Source organism: Choristoneura fumiferana, chromosome Z (assembly GCF_025370935.1).
Source record: "Choristoneura fumiferana chromosome Z, NRCan_CFum_1, whole genome shotgun sequence".
NCBI classification, from domain to species: Eukaryota; Metazoa; Arthropoda; class Insecta; order Lepidoptera; family Tortricidae; genus Choristoneura; species Choristoneura fumiferana.
This window is the reverse complement of record NC_133472.1, coordinates 32,485,413-32,506,483: the sequence shown is the minus strand read 5'-3', so window position 1 is coordinate 32,506,483 and position 21,071 is coordinate 32,485,413. Positions and strand designations below refer to the sequence as shown.

The 21,071-nt window shown below is 37.1% G+C and overlaps 2 protein-coding genes across 6 annotated transcripts; both read right to left on the bottom strand.

The window, feature by feature from the left end:
- Positions 1–953: 953 nt before the first annotated feature.
- Positions 954–11,254, bottom strand: LOC141434715 (uncharacterized). 4 transcript variants are annotated; one of them, XM_074097156.1, is made up of 10 exons: positions 10,894–11,254; positions 9,155–9,310; positions 7,972–8,034; positions 6,658–6,828; positions 6,326–6,364; positions 5,017–5,058; positions 4,863–4,919; positions 1,828–1,890; positions 1,474–1,743; positions 954–1,333 (listed from the first exon to the last, which is right to left on the bottom strand). In XM_074097156.1, exons 1-10 carry the CDS (start codon positions 11,048–11,050, stop codon positions 1,032–1,034), a joined length of 1,320 nt encoding a protein of 439 aa, XP_073953257.1. In that variant the 5' UTR covers positions 11,051–11,254; the 3' UTR covers positions 954–1,031. The 4 variants fall into 4 exon arrangements, with proteins under 4 accessions (XP_073953257.1, XP_073953265.1, XP_073953272.1 ...); XM_074097164.1 differs by lacking the exon at positions 4,863–4,919; XM_074097171.1 differs by lacking the exon at positions 7,972–8,034.
- Positions 11,255–11,315: 61 nt separating this feature from the next.
- LOC141434743 (uncharacterized) lies at positions 11,316–20,895 on the bottom strand. 2 transcript variants are annotated; one of them, XM_074097186.1, is made up of 6 exons: positions 20,825–20,895; positions 19,676–19,892; positions 17,228–17,403; positions 12,935–13,045; positions 12,339–12,428; positions 11,316–11,421 (listed from the first exon to the last, which is right to left on the bottom strand). In XM_074097186.1, the coding sequence occupies exons 2-6, from the start codon at positions 19,734–19,736 to the stop codon at positions 11,326–11,328; spliced, it is 534 nt and encodes a 177-aa protein (XP_073953287.1). In that variant the 5' UTR covers positions 19,737–19,892; positions 20,825–20,895; the 3' UTR covers positions 11,316–11,325. The 2 variants fall into 2 exon arrangements, with proteins under 2 accessions (XP_073953287.1, XP_073953292.1); XM_074097191.1 differs by lacking the exon at positions 12,339–12,428.
- Between the last annotated feature and the right edge of the window lie 176 nt (positions 20,896–21,071).

Here is a 21,071-nt window from a genome sequence, read left to right as displayed (position 1 = left end):
AAGATATATTACGCAATTTAGAAGCGTGTTGTGAATGAAGATCATAAAATTACTATTTTCAGGGATTGACAAAATATTTTGTAGGAGGTTTGGAGTTGAAACCTGACTACGGAAACCGATATAAGATGTGGGAGGGTATATCCCTTCGCCTGGTAAAGGGTTAATTTGTAAACAAAATCTTTTATTTCGGAAAGATTAATGTGTGTGTTTCACGTAAAAGGTAGGTACAGTCACCAGCACCAATACCTGACACAACAAGCGTGCATAAATATCTGATACGACTCTTATTTCTAGGGCCGGAAGGACGTGTCAGATATTTTTGCACGCTCCGCTGTGGAAGATATTAATGCTGGTGACTGTACTATAGGTAGAGTCATTCACGATGACGCGTGCCGTGGTTCTTATTACAATGTCATTAATGGCTAATTTTGACAAAATCACGCGTCTTCGTGGATGGCACTAGATCCCTTCGGGTGTCAGCGCCAATTTTTAACCGACTTTATGTACCGGTGGCAGTGATTGCGTTAAGTAAGTACAAGCAGTCGGCTGCAATGGAATTGCTCGCGCCCTGGCAACAACTAACTAGCCATAACCTATTTATTTAACAGTAATACTGCGGTACAATTTTTTTTCGTCCCTGTTTACTGAAAAAGTAAGTGTATTCATGCAGAATTTCGTAAATTTAATGGTAATAATTCGGTATGTACATACATATTGCATACATCATCGTTATGTCTGAAAAAAATCAAAAACAGACAATGGGGTTTCAAAGGAGCATGACGTGTAATTTAGTATTTTGAAAAATGTGGTATTTTAGGCACGAGCGGCTTTATTTATATGACTAAGCTGTAGGTGTATGTACCGCACCTACCTACCTACTGCAAGAAAAAAAGGATCAGAAGGCACCTGGAAAGATTTAACGTTTCCTCTAGGCTAATTATAAATCACCCCTGTAAGCAGTTACAAAATATTTATTGGATATTCAAATCAAGGTTCGTGTAGGTAAACATTTCAGGACAGGATTCACAAATTCACTTGATCAAAGTTCGACATAGCGGATTATTTGGATTGGTGTAGCAAAATGCATGGTTTTCCGGTAAAGGTATTGGGTATCTCGTGCTCTTTTCTAAATATATTCTCATGCTAGTCTTGAAAGCGGGATCAAACACGTCCGTAGTTGGGTTGGTTGAAGATATCAATTTTTTTTTTTTTATCGTAATGCCTTCTTTCTTCAACTCTTTTACTAACTCCGAAGCGACCTCTGCATCTACTGGATCTTTGGTTGTTAGCAGTGACGGTGTATGTCGTACTTTTGCTTTTAATGTTTCACGATCTGTAAATAAAGTAGGTCAATACAGTCGAGGTATAATTCAATCGCGGTACCTACTCTAGAACTTTAAAAAATGATATTGAAGGCAAAGAACAAGATAAATCAAAGTAAGAGAATGGTAGCGGGTGGAACAACTCACGTACCAATTTCAGAACTAATCGATGCTGTTGTTTTAACACTTAAACGTCGAGTGACAGTGGTGGTTTTCATCGTGGGTTTTCTGGACGCAGGTATTGTGGTACGTCTAGATCTTGTGGTGGGTGACGTCATGGGTGGCGTAGGCGTCGGCATCGTAGTGGCATCTGACGACCCTTGTGCGTCACTTGCAGTGCTTTGTGCGGTGACTGCCACAGTGGTACTCGTACCAGCCGTGGTTGTTCTACTCGTAGTAGTTGATATTGTAGTTGTCGTCACTAATAACAAAACTCGTATCATGTAAAGGTTCAGAAGATTGTGCTTACTTACCGACTTAGCTGTTACCATTATGTAGTACTCACAAACTGTAGTAGGTGTGTCATTAAATGGATCGTTGTCATAGTCGAATCTTCTAAAATCAGATCCTGGGAATAACATTACATTGTTAATTTAGGATTTTAGGGGATCACTGCATATAAAACAACAACCTAGTTTGGTTAATAAAAAACTAAAACAAATGTATCGCAAAAAGTAGATAGTCATCATCTAGACTAGAAGCACTTCGCTCCTATTTTATTAACCCTAAACCCCGACGCAAAAAGAGGGGTGTTATAAGTTTGACTGCTATGTGTGTCTGTGTGCCTGTATATGTCTGTATGTCAGTGTGTTTGTGTGTGTCTGTCTGTGGCACTGTAGCTCTTAAACGGGTGGACCGATTTGAATGCGGTTTTTTTTTAATTGAATCCAGGTTTTCTAGCGATGGTTCTTAGATATGTTTTATCAAAATCGGTTCAGCCGTTTTTGAGATATTGAACTTTGAAGTGACAAAGTCGGGGGTTTTCCAACTTTTTGTTGGTTAGGTTATGAAAAATGTACCACCCTAATTGTAAGGAAGTATATACTTAATTATTGGTAACCCATAAATTATGAGGGGTTAGTGTCATTTCGTCTAAAAAGCAGGTGGTGTACGTAGCAAATTAGCAATTAGTTTAAGTAGCAAGTGGTCTATGAAGCAACTGGTCTAACGTATAAGTATCAAGTGGTCTAAAATTATTTGACTCAAAGTCACCGGAGCTCTGCTTCGCGGAGCCCTTATTCCGCGTGGCTGAGGCGCTTCGCGCCTTGACCAACTCTAACCTAACCTAACCTATACCTAGTGCCATCCACGAAGACGCGTGATTTTCTCAAAATTACACATTAATGACATTGTAATAAGAACCAAGGCATGCGTCATTGTGAATGGCTACCTAAACCTACCTATGCTTTTTCGGGTTAGTCTCACTTCGTCTAAAAACAACTGGTCTATGTAGCATGTGGTCTAAAAAGCAGCTGGTCTAAGTAGTAAGTGGTCTATAAGAAAGCTGGTCCAATTAGCAAGTGGTCTATAAAGCAGCTGGTCTAAGTAGCAAGTGGTCCATAAGGCAATTGGTCTAATTATCAAGTGGTCTATAAAGCAGCTGGTCTAAGTAGCAAGTAGTCTATAAAGCAGCTGGTCTAAGTAGCAAGTAGTCTAAAACTTAAATGGCCTAAGACACCAAAACCATATAGGTCTAAAACGCAGATGGCCTAAGTAACAAGTGGTCTTAAGCTACCTGATAATCGGTTTTAAACGCCACTTGGTCTAAATATGAAGAAGTATTTTATTCCTTAGACCTATATTATGCCTATCTACTAGCTATATAACATACGATAAAGAAATACGTTCATGTCTAAAATTATTTTTTAAAACAAGCTTTTATTGCCGACCGTGCATACTTTCCTTTGCTTAATCAAGGCAATTGTGATGAGCCCAAACATGGCGGGACTATCTTATTGTTTCGTTACTCCATCATCAGTTCAGCTCTATGGTACCATATTATTACATTGTCAGCAAATATACGCATGTATAGCAAATTTGAGCCCAATCGTAAAGTTAAATAAAAGCTTGTCTAATAGTTATTTGTTATGCAAGGGTGGAAAGTTACTGTTTGGCACGAGTGCTTATAATTGAAACTCGAGCAAGCGAAGGATTCTGGGATTGAACCACGAGCAAAGCGAGCATTGCTTTTTGATGTTGTAAATTAATTTTATTTTATGCTATTTAGTTTACGCGTGATTGTAACAAAAACAACAACTTTTGCATTTATAATATTAGTGTGAAGTCGTAATGAAGCCTACTCAAAAAGATTTCGTACGTATGGTAGTGAGACTAATTTGTGTTTAGACCACTTGCATTTTTGACGAGATGAGATTTAGACTAAAAACGTTTTAGACCAGTTGCATTTTAGACGAGAAGCGTTTTAGACGAGTAGCGTTATAGACGAGATGTATTTTTAGACCAGTTGCGTTTTAGGCGAAAAGCGTTTTAGACCAGCTTCCAGTTGCGTTTTAGACCACTTACTACTTAGACCAGTTGCCTTATAGACCACTTGCTACTTAGACCAGTTGCCTTATAGACCATTTGCTACTTAGACCAGCTGCTTTTTAGACCACATGCTACATAGACCAGTTGCTTTTTAGACGAAGTGAGACTAACCCGTTTTTTCAAGTTTTCAACAAAAACAGGTTAGGACCAGTTGCTTTTTAGACCACTTGCTACTTAGACCAGTTGCTTCTTAGACCACTTGCTACTTAGACCAGCTGCTTTTTAGACCAGTTGCTACTTAGACCAGTTGCTTCTTAGACCATTTGCTACTTAGACCAGTTACTACTTAGACCAGCTGTTTTTTTAGACGAAGTGATATTAACTAATTTGTTGTTTTTTTTTAATATGACTGTTCATTGGAGGACAATTTTGCCAGAGTCTAGGAGGTTTTGCCGTTGTACGGTAAAAAAAATCTAGAAAACGAAATATGAGAGAATGGTGGATGAACGATGACAGCGCGAAGGCATAAATTAATTTAAAATTAGTTATTGTAGTTCACTAGCCTCTTTGTGCAACCTGCAGAAATAACCAGTTTCCTAAGACTACTTAGTGAGTGAATAACGCGAAGCCAGAAACTGGCATCGCAGCCGCACCCTTATCATTATGGTAGTTTTAAGTAGGTAACGTTACTTCAAAATACATTATAATACAGCGTGTATTTTTGATACTACGTACCTCAAACTTCAAGGGTAGTTAGTGAAGGCCCTAATTATCACATTTTATTATATTTTAGTAAAACAATTAGACTTATCATTTTCCTTATAAATTTAATTAACACGCAATGTATCACTACGTGATACTACTTTATTTTTGTTCAAAACGTCGCACTTGTTGACGTGACAGCTGTCACAGAACGGTTCTCTCGTATCAACGCTCTGGTAGTTACTTAATTCTAAATTAAAAATTTGTTTTGATATCGGTTCACAGCACTTAAATCTTCGTCTAGTTACAGTTTGAGGTAGTATCAAAAATACACGCTGTATATCGTTTTACCTTTTGGTAGAGTTTTTTTGTAGTAGAGTGGTGGTACTTTATTCCTTTGCAACAGTCCTACAGCAAACCAAAACGTTTAAAAAAATAAATAGGTACCTATTTTAGCGGGATTATGGTTCATATCGATTAAGGAAGAAGGCTGAGACGTACCTACCTACCACAGGTGGTTCATTATATAACCGACGACGAGGTAAATCTAAAAATGAAAAATATTTATTTAAGAAGTACATAATATATATTATTATTGTGTGTTATTATTTTATTTTTGGAATCGTATGTATGAGTCTTTGTACGTGAAATAAATGTTTTTTTTTAATAGACGATATAGATAAACTCACTACTTTAGCATAGCACCCGTTAAGGCGTCTTTTTATAATAATAAACTATCTGTTGCCCGCGACTCCGTCCGCGCAGAAGTATGAAAAATAGTTTACGTCCTATTCTCAGACCTACCGAATATATACAAAAAATTTCATAAAAATCGGTCAAACCGTTTCCGAGGAGTTTGGTCACTAACATTGTGACCCGAGACTAATCTATATGACGGAGAAGGAGGGTCTCTCTTGCTGGTAATCACTCATATTTCTCTTATAGAAGAAACACAATAACTTTAAATAACAGTTTTAATGTATTCCACATGGGCTTTCAAAGTTATATCCATAACCATATGCCTCTCATTGACAATTAAGAATGTTATAATATAACAAAATAGTAATTCATGTCACGCAGAAAGTACAATTTCTCGGGATTAAAGTAGAAAAACAGTGTAGCTTTCTGTCAGTGTAAGTTTTTTTGTAAATCAAACTAAAGAGTTACATATATCCCGCGGGAACTTTGCGATTTCCTAGATTAAAGAATTACAGGGACAGCTGTGTGGCTGTGTACAGAATTCACTTATTCTTATCCCGAGGAAATAATCCTATGTCATGAACGAAGTCGCGGACAAAAAAAACACGTAACTGTTTTAACGTTTTCTAAAATTCCACATTCCATTCCAAAGTTGGCCTTGGGGGAGGCCTATGTTCAGCAGTGGACGTCTTTCGGCTGACATGATGCTGATGATTCCAAAGTTGATACGAATATGATTTTTGAATTACGAAATTCGCACCATTTGTCTGAATCTAAAAAAACGTCTGCCTGTATTTTTATTTTCATATAATCCTCCGAAAAATCAATTAAAACACGAAAAAACGATCGCAGAAAGTAAAGCAGTAAGTGACTTCAAATTTAACGCGAGCGCAGGCGCGGGAAAAAGATAGTATATAAAATTCTCAGGTCAAAAATATTTGTGACCATTTAATATGTGCTTAACCGATTTTTATGAAATTTTTGGTGTATATTCGGTAGGCTAGGTCTGAGAATAGGATGTAAACTATTTTTCAGACTTCTAAACGGATGGAGTCGCGGGCAACAGCTAGTTTTATATATTAGATAAATATAAATATAGAAGAAGATATACCTACCATAATAATAGTAGTCCGGGATACGTCGTCGGAAATAGCCTGTAATAAAAAAGGGGAACATTGGACTAACCTAAATAAAGAAAATTAAACAAAATCAGGTGTTTTAATTAATACGGAATACTACAGCAGATGGTTGGTTAAGTGGACTAAACATTACTGTAAAGATTTTTAATCAGATATTTCGATCATGCCCCTTGACGCTGTGCACTTTAAGCACCGATTAGGGAATGTATGGAAACATTTGCCAAACCAAACTGATCCATCCAATCATCTGCTAAAGCTAATAAAACATTCCGGATTAATAGTGAGACACGGTGTAGAATGTTCCATACGGCGAGGTGCTTGAAATGGTTTCTGGTGTAGCGGAAATGGTAGCTGCGGCATGGGCATGTCGTAGTATGCCATAGCGGCTGGTGTGGTCAAGTTGGGCACGAGTGGACGCGGCTGCGCCTGCGACGGCGGCGTGCCCGCCGGGAGCGGCGCACTGCCACCAGTGGTGGACTCTGGGAAAATAACAGTCACTTTAGGTCACTTGGTGCAGTGCAGTCATTTACATACATTTTAATTAATTAAGGTTTTCAAATGAGTTTGTTCCTCCGGATAAATATTTAAAAATTGAATCACGCGTAGATAATGAGAGGTTCTCATCCCATACAAGAAGCGTTTTAAGTATTTATCTATTAACAGGATCCCTGTCCTGTAATGAATCATTACTAATGATAAAGTAATGTAAATATATCCCCAATTTAATGTCCCCTTAGTAATTTTCATTGGTTATCAGGAGCTGTTTCACCATCCATTGATTAGTGTTAACTGACGGTTAAATGTGATGCCGTCTCCGTCTATTTGAACAAAACCAATAGAGATGGCATCACATTTAACCGTCAGTTAAAACTAATCAATGATTGGGGAAACAGCCCCTAAATGTGTGTAAATATAATATAACTACCCTACCAGCGACTTTTCCGTAGAATTCGTTTATCGCTATCCCGCGGGAACTATGCAATTTTCCGGGGTCAAAACTATCCTATGTCCTTCCCCGGGATTCAAACTATCTGTATATCGAATTTCATCTAAATCGGTTTATCGGTTTATATGTGATGAAGTAACAAACAAACAATCGCATTTATAATATTAGTGGGATACGTAATAAAAAAATATATTTATTGCAAGAACAACTGCATTATTTACATCACTGACCATGAGGCACATACTCGTAGTCTTATGTTGCCTCATGGTCATGGGACAGGTAACCTGCTAACGGCGGCGTATCGGTTGAACTTTCTAATGATTACTTGCGTGAGAGCTGAAATACCTTAATTTATTCAATAAGAACACTGAGAATAATCATAACATAATTTCAAAATTCCCACGGGATGGGGAATAAATGGGATTTCGTCACTACTTTTAAGACAACTCGTACCTCAAAATAGATAATTTTCTGAGTGAACTTTATAGAAATTACATCAAGGTTCAATTTTGTTGACATATTGATTTTAGATACGAGATTTTTTCAAAGTAGTGACGGTTTATGTTATCTCTTTAAAAAGTAGGTAATTATTTAAGATTATTATTATAGACTCGTCATGTTTATCAATGTTTAAAAACAAATTAAAATCCCACATACTTAATAAAATCCCCATTACCTAAATCCGGCCCCTGTAATTGCAACGTCCTATTCACGTGCTTAGCGCTGACCGGTTCGGCGCCTGGCGACAAACGACAATCTTACACGCTTACCCGTCATACAGTTTTATATGGTTAACCCAAAATGAATTTTATTGCCTATTAGACAAGCTCTGTTTTCATAACTTACTGTGTATTGTATTTGTACATGAACGTACCTGAGTGTGAGCGCTCACGAATACTCATTGCTTTTGTACACTAAATACTTATTTACTTTTTTTATAAACTACTCATTAAGTGAAATGTAACATTTCTTTTGAGTAAATAAATGTCTTTAACCAGAAATATAAATATTAGGTACTTAAAATTTACAGTACAACAGTAGTTAGGTTTCAAGATTTCCTAAAATTTATACGGGATAAAAGGAATAATTTTTCATAAAACATGTAAAATACACCTAACTTTGATAAGCCTTAATATGAGAACGGATAGTCGAAAAAATATGAAATTGGTCTCCTTCTACGCCGGATGAAATGCCTTCCAGCTTTTATGAAGAACAGATTTCGATATTGTAAGTCCTTTACGAGATATAACCGTAAAACCGCAAAAATACCCCTTTTGGGGTTAAAATTTTACCCCCCCCCACCACTTATGCACAACTCCGCGGAGGGGGGAAACCTAGGATAGTCATATTGGGCAACAAATGAAGCCATTAAAATAATAAAACCTTTTGCAGCAATTACTTCCGATTTTTATTTTATTCCTACTGACCCAAACAGAAATCGAGCGGTTATATTTATTTATTTTAAGAACACATACAGTATATCGGGTGTGGCCTATAATACAAGCAAAAAATTAAAACGTAGATCGTAGTCTTTAAACTGAACAACATTAGTTCAGTGACTTTTAAAAATAATGGAGTCTTTAGATTTTCCCTTTTTCATACAAATCAATATACGCCATCCTATAGAACCCACTGACGTCGCCTGTCACGCTAAAAACATCAAGCATTTTGCTTTACTCGAAGAAGCATCTTCGAATAAACTTTAAAATAAAATTAAAACTTAAAAAATAATAATTATTAAATGTCGCTGAACTAATGTTCAGATCTATGTTTTAATTATTTGCTCGTATTACAGGCCACACCCGGTATATTACCATTACCTTACATTTTACACTCCATATTGAAATCAGAGCACTCACCCGATGTATGGTTTCCAATACTGTCGTTTGCCATGCTCCCCGTAACGCCGGGAGCCTCCGTCGCATTAGCAGCACAAGTTGCCTGATCGACTTCCTCGATCACGCTTTCATCTCCATTACGGAGTTGTATATTTTGCCGGAGTAGCTTGACGTACTCTACGATGCCAGATATGTCGAGAGTACAGTCAGCAGCAGAAGTGGGTGGAAAGTTGTAGTGCTCAAAATGATCTACAGACACACGACCTCTCTCTCTACTGCCAAGGTAAGAAAGGAGTGTTTAGATCATTTTGAGCACTGTAACCGCTCATTCACTAGAATAAACGAAGGCGCCACTTTATTCGCAACTGTAAAGTTTTTCTTACTTTTTTTATCAATTTTTTACTCTCTTATACCGTACTCTTAACTAATTAGCATTCGTCATGTTGAATGAGTTCTGCCCACGTTCTGTCCCTTCTTGTACCTCAAAAGTTACAAGTGATACAATTCGACAAAATTGTAACATTCTGTTAAGAGAAACTTAACATTTTTTTCGAATTGTAGCACTTGTAACTTTTGTGGTACAGGGCCTGGTATATATATCTTATTATTGATTAAGGTTGCCTGGAAGAGATCGCTCTTAAGCGATAAGGCCGCCTATTGCTCACCTTGTAATTTAATAATTTGTTTTCTGTATCGCTTACTATGTCTGGTGTACAATAAAGAGTCTTTGTATTGTATTGTATTGTATTGTAATCTAAAAGAACGTTAACTACGTCATGCACTTTATAGAAAAAATAAACCTCCTATTTATGACAGTGCGACACGATCTTAATGATAATCAACGCGACCAAAAAACGATAACTATATAACTAACTAACGCTACAATTTTGCAGAACTTCACTTTACAGTTTCACTGTTTCTAACTGTTTTGTTCGTGGATTTTAATTTTGAGATTATTATTAAAGCACTTATAATAATAACATAAAGCTATCAAATATAGTAATTCAATAATATATGTACCTAAATAACAATACAGCGCCTTACGCAAACGTAACCACGTTCACTATCACATCGTCGCACTGTAAACTAAACACTTAAACCCAAAGAAAAAGTTGTCAGCTTGACAAAAAATTAAACGAAAAAAAAAACGATGTATTGTATTAAGTATTATAAGTCAAATTAAGAACTTAAACGAACCTAGTCGAAATAAAAGTAAAATACTTTATTAAAATAAATTTACTGAGTCCATTCACATACATGCACTGCCTAGTTTGGTTGGGGCCCGCTGACACTGTATTTTATGTTACACTGTTTCTGAATCAATAAAAACTTTCATTTCTTTCATTTTTCATTACATAAATAATTATTTTGACTAACTAATGTAGCGTAACACCCAGTCAAATCTCCAAGAAAATTATTTCACACTCAGAACCCATTCCGTGAGAAATACGCTATGCAGAATATTCACCTACTTAAAATTTTCATTTTGATTGGGTTAGGTATACTCTTTATTACTAACGGACCTTGATTATGGCACGGTATGTAGTAAATAATAATGTTGAGCCTTTTTTGTAAGCAGCAACTACTTAACATCTAAACATGAACTGTCGAATCTTTTTCAAGCCAATCGAACCATTTTATGTGGGTGAAAAAAAGCGATATTAATATTATTATGATTAAAATACCTACACAAAATATATTCCAGTAACTTAATTTACATAACTTAGGTAATTTAATCATAGAAGATTCATACCTCATACCTGTTTTTAAGATATCAACCAAAATAAGAGCTTGATTTAATTTGTCGTCATCAGATTCGATGTTAGCTTCTTTAATTTGTAATGTGTCGTCAAGTAGTGCATTTTGCGGAGTAAAAAGTATGCAGAGTCCGACTCCAATGAAAAAAATATAAATCATAACTAAAACATTGCAGTGGGCAGAGCCGGTTGTAAACGTTACGATTTAGGTTCGTTGCAATTTTCGTAAAACGATAAAACAAATTGAATTCGAACGACAATCGGTATCAGGCGAATAAGTTCTTTACTTTGTTATTAAACTTACTTAAATTCAACGAAGTAAGTCAAAACATTGTAGATTTTTTAGATTGAAACTGCACATGAGAGCGTTATTTTGTTATGATCGATATTTACAAATAATTTAAATTGTTAGTTGATAAGTTAAGTAAAGTTTTTCTAAAATTTTCCGATGTCGTCCTGCCAAAAGCTCCCGATGTTGTTGTAGGGTGATTGCATTTCCGCAACCTCGAGGTTCAAGTTGCGCGGGCGCTCCTGGTAAATAATTAAAAATTAAATTAATACATTGGCAATTATTTTAAGTACAGTTAAACTATTTGATTCCTGAGCCACGGCAGAACTTTCTCATAGATACTTAGTGTCATTTCAGGGATCAGACATTTTTACCGTGGGTCACGCGTCAGTTGGTGCGCTAGTGGGCCATTATTCGAGCATTTAAACAGCCTCATTTTCGTGGTCACATTTTTTGTCAATGGGCTGTAGAATTAAATGACATTTTCGATCGTTTTTTAGACGTCCTACACGTATACGTAGGTACGTCTACTAGATAACCTGTTACTCGTAACTGTACCTAACAGTATCTTCTACTTACCATGTCAACAAAAAGTCCCCACGAAAATCATACGAAATATACGCTAGTAGGTATACACGACGTTACGTAACGTATTACAATTAATTGCAGTGATCACGTTAAGTTAGGTCAATTTCGAATCTAAAAAACCGCCAAGTGCATCCTAGAAAGATGTCTCCTATATTCAAAATTAGTTTATTTTCGTGAAACACGTCTTTGTTTGAGTTGTGGAAATACAATATGCAACCAATTTACACCTAATCGGTTCAGACAGACTGTAGACATTACGAATGATCATTGCGATAAGAGGTTCCGTTTATTTTGACTTACACGAGCAAATAATTAAAACATCTATAGATCGTACTGGTCAAACTGAACAACATTAGTTCAGCGACCTACGCTTTAATTAAAGTTTATTAGAAGAAGGTGACGTCAGTTGGGTTCTAGGATGGCGGACATTGACTTTACGATTAAGTTTGTTACAAAAAAAAACAAAAGTTCAGTTTTGACTTTAAATTATCATCCAATTACCGGTGACCTATAGAGCCTCTGTTTTTAATATTATCCCCGGTTTTGGGCCACACATTGTATAAATACCTACTTCTATATTTTGGTGGGGTATTAGTCCATTTTTCCTGAAGGTGACTAGCGTCACTGGCTTCGGCCGCTTCTCAAACGGTTCGAAGTAGCCCTGCGGACGAAAATTAAAAAAAAATCGTTGTTATGCCTAAAACACTTGCTGTCCAGTCCAGTTAGGTATGCTTAAGACTGATGAAAATATAAATATAACCGGATCCGTCGAAGATTAGCATTAAGGAAATCAGGATCGGAGTAAGACACGATTGATGAGGGCACGTAAACGGGATCCAGGCAATAAATGAACCTATTCTGGAAATCTAGCAAAAGTCTACCTAAGTAGGTAAGTAAATACTACTTTTTGTAGCTAACACACGGTACCCTAGTCAATATCACAATTCAAAAGCCTAGTTAATCATAAAGATTAAATAAAGAAGGCAGATCTTGAGGTCATCACATTATTTAGGCGCCATCACTCTTTTACGCATTCACCGACACTGTTAACAATTGCTTTCCCGCACCTTAGATAGAGCATAAAACTTGTGCACGACATACTATTACAACTTGTAGGTAGGTTCTATTGCAATAAATTGATTAGGTAGATATCCTAAATTAACTAACCTTATTGAAATACGGATCAATTCCAGGCAAATGAGCTTTGGCGATCCTTGTCCTCGAAATGTGGGGTCTCATGATAACGGGCCCAACATCGTTCGCACCTTGCTCTGCATACTGTAAAATTACTGTACAAATAATATGCATGTATATCTACTGAAAACCAAAGTAAATAGTTTGCATGTTTGCTTGCATTCTGGCTTGCATATGCTTGCTTGATCAGTTGTTTGCATGCTTGCCTGCATTCCGGCTTGCATGCTTGCTTGCATGCTTGAATGCAGCCTTGAATGCATTCTTGCCTGCACTATTTCTTGCATAATTACATGCTTGTTTACATGCTCATGCTTGCTTAATTGCTTGCTTCTTTGAAATGTTTATGGTTCACGCGAGCGAAGCCGCGGGTAAAAGGTAGTAAGTAATAGTATTTACAAGTACCTAGTGTAGGTCGTTATGTTATACTTATTCAAGTCTGTTCTTGTGGAATCAACAGTTCGTGTTGGATACATGTACTCGTAACATTGTAAGGTAGGTGTACATGGTTTTCATATATCCTAATAAAAAATATGAAAAAGCTTCTAAAACGACTAAATTTGACTTCTAAAAATCATGAAATACTATATTTTTCATCGAGGGACTAAAATAAGCCAATATACATATGGGGTGGTTAGCCACCTGAGCTTTGGCGTGGGTATCTATGTCTATTTATCCGAGGGTTTATATTGACTTTTAGTCTCGAGGTGAAAACTCTATTTTTCACTTCGATTGCGAGCAAAATCAATTTATTTTAATCGTTTATGATTTACGCTCTACAAACAACAAGTTTAAAGTCACTGACATAGCTGGAATAATATGCAAATTGAAGTGGCAATGGGCAGGCCACATCGCTCGAAGAACAGATAACCGTTGGGGGAGAAGTCCTCGAGTGGCGACCACGAACCGGAAGACGAAGCGTTCGCAGGCCTCCCACCAGGTGGATGCAAGTGGCGAGTTGTCGTTCATTGTGGCGTTCTAAGGGGGAGGCCTGTGTCCAGCAGTGGCGATCTTAGGCTGATGATGATATTGACCTATAAGTTATGACGTCAATAGGAGTGGTAATACCTATTGAGCGAGCGAAGCGACGTGCCGCGCAGGCACGGTAGATCCATACGGCGTTTCATTATGTAGAATTCATATCTGCCCAATGATTGAAATGGCGGCGTCATGTGCCTGGTCCCATGATCTGCCTAAACGCTAGGCAATCGTTCCGTGCCCTCCCATACAGCTATTATGCTGAATTTATGTACTTACGCTAGACTTACCTTTAGAGCCTGTTTCATCACTGTGATATGTAAGTTATCATTATCATCTCTACTCGTATTTTTATTCAATCCAAAAACCGGCCAAGAGCGTGTCGGACACGCCCAGGATAAGGTCCCGTAGCCATTACGATAAAATCAAGTAATATTTTTCTATTCTAAAATTTCGTATTGCGAACATTTTTCTTTTTATTTTATATGTTTTAACTGCTATTAAGACTCTATATTAAATAATTGTAATTGATAAGTTTAATTATTTAGTAACATTTTCCTATTTCCAAATTTTTCATTTCAACGCTGCTTCAACATGCACCCTGTTAAATTTTTCGAAACAGATCACTAAATAGAAAAACGTCTTAGCCCCTCAAATCATTTAAAAATTTCATTTGTCAACAAACGAGCAAAGTTGTTTTTTGCTGCGCGATAGAATCCGGAGAAAGCGAAGAATTATAATTCACACATAGCTGGAAAAATCCTGAAGTTCATCACGAGAACAATAACCTTTGGTCTCGAGTGACACCACAATTAAACGAAGCGTTCGCAGGCCTAACCAGGTGGATGTAAGTAACATTGTCGTTTTGTTTCTAAGGGAACCTTTTCCAGCAACGTCTTCCGGCTATATGATGATATAATATTAATACATGTAAAACCTTTGTAAAAATGATATGTACAGTCGCGATTAAATACATCTTTAAAAAGTCACCGTAAGTAAGTTATACTAACAATGATTGCAAACGGAAGGTACGGTCAAGGAGTGGCATTCTTTGGCCACCATCATTTCACAGTAAAGGTCGTGTCCCATCGCATTATTGAATTTATGTACTTACGTTTTCCTTTAGAGGTTTCATGGTGGCATATGAATTAAATTATGACTGTACGTAGTATTTTTATTCAATCCAAAAACCGGCCAAGAGGTGTCGGACACGCAGGATAATCCCATACATTACGATAAAATCAGTAATATTTTTCTATTCTAAGGATTTGTATTTGTGTACGGAATCTTCCAAGTTTTATACCAAGCAAGCATTTATCTTAAACTACTAAAATTTTAATTGTAAGTTTGATTATTTATACCATTAAAATTATTAAATTTTTACACATTCAATTCAATTTTAATGAAAATGTTCATTAAATTTAATTTTCGCAAACAGATCACTGAATAAAAAATCGTTTAGCAATCCAATGGTTTAAAATTTATTTGTGAACAAAAGAATTTTTCCGTCAGTTAACTAATCAAGGATGGTGAAATTAACAGGTAAGCCCGGAAGTATAGGAATTAAAAAAAAAACAAGAGAAGCGGGTTTCGTGCAACGAGGTTGCATAGGTACTTTATTAAAGGAGCGGGAAAATTTACATTTTGGAAATATTTCATTTTTCAATATTTTATTGTCATGTATAATTAATTAGGTATATTTATAATTCCATAAATTTAGTTTAAGATGGTAATAAACCAATCAAAAGTGAAAGTGACAGATCAAAGTGAAGTTCAATCAAATATTTGGAATTGCCAGCGAGTAGACCCAGCACTATCCTCAGCATTTAAAAAAATATATAAAATTAAAATGCAATTTTGCTCACTGATTGCTCATAGCAAAACCTGCCTGTTTGAGGTGCTGAGGCACAGAATAAGTAATAGTACAGCTGAGGTGAAAAAGAGCTATCCAACGATACCCCACACTGTAGGGTTAGTTGAGAAAAAATTCACGACTATTTATGTCTAGGTACGCAGGGGTACCCTAAAAATTATTTTTATTGTTTTTTATTTTACCACTGTCGGTCATCATCATCATCATCATCATCAGCCCAGCCTATATACGGCCCACTGCTGGGCACAGGCCCCTCTCGAAATGAGAGTGCTTGGGCCCTAGTTCCCACGCGGGCCCAGTGCGTATTGGGAACTTCACACTCACCATTGAATTGCTTCGCAGGTTGTGCAGGTTTCTTCACGATGTTTTCCTTCACCGTAAAGCTCGTGGTAAATTTCAAATGTGATTTCGCACATGAATTCCGATAGACTCAGAGGTGCGAGCCGGGGTTTGAAACCACGATCCTCTGCTTGAGAGGCCATAGGTCAAACCACTCGGCCACCACGGCTAGTGATATGGATATGTATATTCATGCCAAATTACAGCTAGTAGGTACTAGAAACTACTAACGGTCCTGAGCTTGGCCACGCGCGGACAGACAGACAGACAGACAGACGGACAGACATGGTGAAACTATAAGGGTTTTTAGTTGACTACGGAACCCTAAAAGACACAGTAGGTACCACAGATACCTGTCCCATGTACTTAAACAGTCGTTTAACAAATTGTATACGTTCTTACTTTTAGTACCTACGTATACGTTAAGGACCTGTTTAACCCTCTCTTTAAGTTCCTGTTATTTTATGGGACACGTAACGTACGTATTAAGTTTGTATTGAGTATACAATTCGTTGACCGACAGTTTAAGTACATATATATGTATTTATAAAGAGAACCAGAAATTTTGCAACTGCATGGAGAATGAAAATATGTAAATATTTTGTTACTTCTGTGGTTTACGCGGCAATTATCTAATCGAATTTTATATTATACCTACAACTTGTTTTATTCAACTACAGTATCTATTATATTTCGGGACCCTCAACTCACGAGCTATACCTAAGTAACCGAGTGCTGCAATGTAAGTTAGTTATATAAAACTAGTTACATAATGTAAATTCGGCTTGGAGTTAAAGTTGTAAAGAAAATTCGGTGATATTGAACTGCACAGCATCACAATGCAATCGGGGAGCCGTATATATACCTAGCTATATTTCTAATCATGGTACCTGTATAAATACAGTATTCAGTATTAACTTAAATGCAACGTCTTGTTTCATTATAAATTAATGTACAAAATGAAATCCTGTTGGGGCGTAGAGTAGGGGACAATATAAATAGGGGAGTTTAGATCCCCTTTGCCCCTTTTATGATTCCACATGGTTAACAAACAATTTAGGTATCTACTTAGTGCTTACTTGAGAGCTTGGATTGTATATCCATAGGTTGTTCGGTTTGGGGACGTTCTTGGTTGGGGGGTCTTTTACTGGCCCGGCAGTTGAAGTGGACTCGTGATTGGTGGCAATGACGGGTGCCTTTTTTGGTGGCACTTTCACACCGCTTTTCGGATGTACGTCCTTAGGCGGCTCTTTTGCTGCAAAGGAAATATAATAATGAGGACGAACACGCTCACATTATACAGGGTGTAACATTCATATCGGTCAGTATGGGGAAGTCTGAAACTAAAAGACATATGAAGATCTGTCCTTAGGAACCCTGTCATCGATTTTAGTAACAAGACAAACTGCATTCATATATTTAAAAAAAAACTTGTACTCAGTTCGGGAATAGAACCCAGTCATTTTTTAAAATAGTTTTATTACATTATGTCTATTTGGATATCGGTAGTGTTGGTGATAAACAATAAATGTTACTATGAAACACGATAGTCTAGAATGAATACAATGCATTGTATTTCATATTCTTTAATAATGTAAGTTTTATTTTTTAAAACGTCCGGGTTCGATTCCCGAGCTGGGTACAAGTTTTAAAAAAATGTATGAATGCAGTTTTTCTTGTTACTAAAATCGATGACATGGCTCGTAAGAACAGATCTTCGTATGTCTTAGTTTCTGACTTTTCCATACTGACCGATATGAATGTTACATCCTGTATAACTGTTTAGTTAACTAGTTTAAAATGGGTTGTAATTAACGCAGCTTCTTTAAACTGTCATTTTTGCCTTCAAATTTAATTATTTGTCTTCTGAATTAATAAATCAGTCCACTCCTGCTGGCTTGTGCTGAGGCACCGACTTCGAGCTAGTAGGTACCTAGAAAAATATTTTAAAGGGTTTTGTAGTCGGTTCCATTTTTTTATTTTTTTGGAGTCGGTTTTACTTTTTCGTTATAAATTTTGTTTCTACATAATTATTTATTTTACTATTATTATACACCAGTAGGTACACCGTACCTACCAACTTGAATTGTCTTTTTTTGCCATATTCGTTAACCCGTCGAACGCCCTGCGCGCCACCGTGGCGTGTATCTAAGTATATTTAAGTACCGTGTAGTCGTGAATAGTCAATTTTTGTTACTAGTTTCGATCACCCTTTAACAAGGGTACTAGTGTACTAGTCCAAAATTACCAAAAAAGTCGTTGGTCGCGCGATGGGTAACTGTTTATGTGATGTCAATAATGAATGAATGACAAGAATGTAAAATGTGCTTGCACACGTATAAGTAGGTAGAGTCATTCACGATGACGCGTGTCGTGGTTCTTATTACAATGTCATTAATGTCTAATTTTGACAAAATCACGCGTCTTCGTTGATGGCACTAAGTATAGTGCACTAACTGCTAGGAATAATGATTCTGCGAGGTGTTGTAAGTAGGTATATCCGAGTAATGAGGTAGACACAAGGAACAAATCTCCCGCTTCTCTCCTTTTCCTTGCTCTAAACTTTAAGGTAGGTTTTTTCCCCAGATTGTGTAACAAAATTTTTCACGCAACGCTATGCTACTGTTAATCACTTATCTATATATTTTATTGATATTACAAGCTTTTTGACAAAGTGTAATTACTCTTTACCCCAAAAAAGTACCTAGGTCAAATTGAACTTAAGATTTGATTGTAGGTATCTACTTCATCATCGCAGTCCCACTGCTGGTAAAAGGTTTCCAGGTTTCCTCTCCGAAAGCGGGCCCAGTGCGGGCAGATAGGAAACTAACTTCAGACACGATTGAATTGCTTCGCTAATTTGTGCAGATCACTTCACGCTATTTTCTTTCACCGTTAAGTTCGTGGTAAAATCTAAATGTTATTTCGCACATGTATTTTGAAAAACTCACGAGGTGCGAGTGCGAGACCGGGTTTGAACCCACGATCCTCTGCTTGAGAGGCCATAAGTCAAACCATTAGGCCAGTTCGGCTTTTCTTTCTACATACACATACTAACAACCCAAAAACGTAGGTAGGTACCTAGGTATCGTTTTGTTGCATGACAGCATCGCGACCGCGTTGGCTATGCAAGTTTGTGTGATATATATCTAGAATGATAGTAAACTTAAGCCATAAGTCTTAATTATAGTCGACCAAGTGAGTGTTTTATAATTTTTACGAAAGTTAGGTACAGTCACCAGCACCAATATCTGACACAACAGAGCGTGCATAAATATCTGATACGACTCTATTTCTAGGGCCGGAAGGACGTGTCAGATATTTTTGCACGCTCCGCTAGATATTAATGCAGGTGACTGTGTCCAGTTCCAAAAAACAATAAGACTCTGATTGACTTGCAAATGATATGGCTTTAATGTTTTCAGCCATAACACCTGACGGTTTAGAAGGTAAAAGAATATCGCTCGGTCGACTATGTAATGAACATACTTAACTACTGAGAATTTTTATAACATGGAGGTACTCACTTTCTGCCATAACCAAGTGATTCGCCATCGCTAATGCAGTCAGTGTTATAAGAATATTCATTTTGTAGCTTTCCGAATCCCCTTAAACACAGCGATAACTCGCGCATGACAATGAACACTACCTACGTACCAATGCGCGTTCTTTTTTTTCAAGTCGAGATAATTGTTTCTGCGGAACACAACTGTGTTTACCTTACGGACGCCTGTCGCGAATAGGCTGCAAGAAATGTTGTCGGTCAGTGGACACTTCTTGGTAACACACAACATTTACACTTATACATGTAAGAATGAGTTGCAGTCATTAAGGTTCTGCAATGCCGCGTAGAAAATGTACCCTGTTACAGATTTTGAACTTTCAGCTAAACAAACTAGGTACTTATTTAGACAACGCGAATATTTTGATGTGTAGACGAGCGTGAATGGGAACGTTGGGAGAGGAAGGCCTAGACGAACGTACCACGATCAAATCGGGGACGTTCTGAAGAAAGGTCGGGTCAGGAGTACTCTAAACCGACGTGCATGCATGAAAAGATTGATGAATGTAGAGGAAGCAAGAGTTGTATGCCAGAATCGTAGCAAGTGGAAGGATGTAGTCTCTGCCTACCCCGTTGGGAAAGAGGCGTGATTTTATGTATGTATGTTCAAAATAAAAATAACTGAACTTACGTACTTATGTGAGTACCAACTTAACTTTTCTTTATGTTTTCTTATTGCGGCAGAGCTACTCCCGAATTTATTTCTATACGCTAATTAAAGGGATGTATAGTCAACCAATTTGATTCCAAGGCCACCACAGAACCATGTAGTAATAACATTCACCGTTATTCGACAAATATTGTTCTAGAAAAACAAAATTATTTACTATGATAAAGTTCCCTGGTGGCCTAGGAATTAAATTAGTTGACTGTACCTACCTAGGTATCATAAGATAGGTACAAGTTACACTATTATAGGGCTCTACAAGGCTAGAGTTCATAAGCTGATGCTTTTATTTAACCAGTAAGTAAAGTGCCTGCCTTTGGTTTGGTTTCATATCTGCACTTTCCATCAGATGAGATAGAAGTAAATCGCCGGTCAAACTGTTCTTAAAAGAAAATACTCGAAAACATCTGAACTTGGCATTTATTCTTCAAATGGCTATCTACTTACGGGCCGGCCGGTCTACGCGCTACCGGCGGCGCGACGAGCGTATTTCTTATTTATTCCGCACAATGTTCGTCTCAATACACACAAAGAATAGTGAAAATGCTCGCCACATGCGCAGTTCGAGTGTCGTTATCTGTATGTAATTTGATACAAAGTACAGTTGAGTCAGTGGCGGACTAAGCTCGTTCGGGGCTGAATGAGGCCCCCAAAATTAGAAGTTGATGTACTAAACATATTTTGAACATGTTCA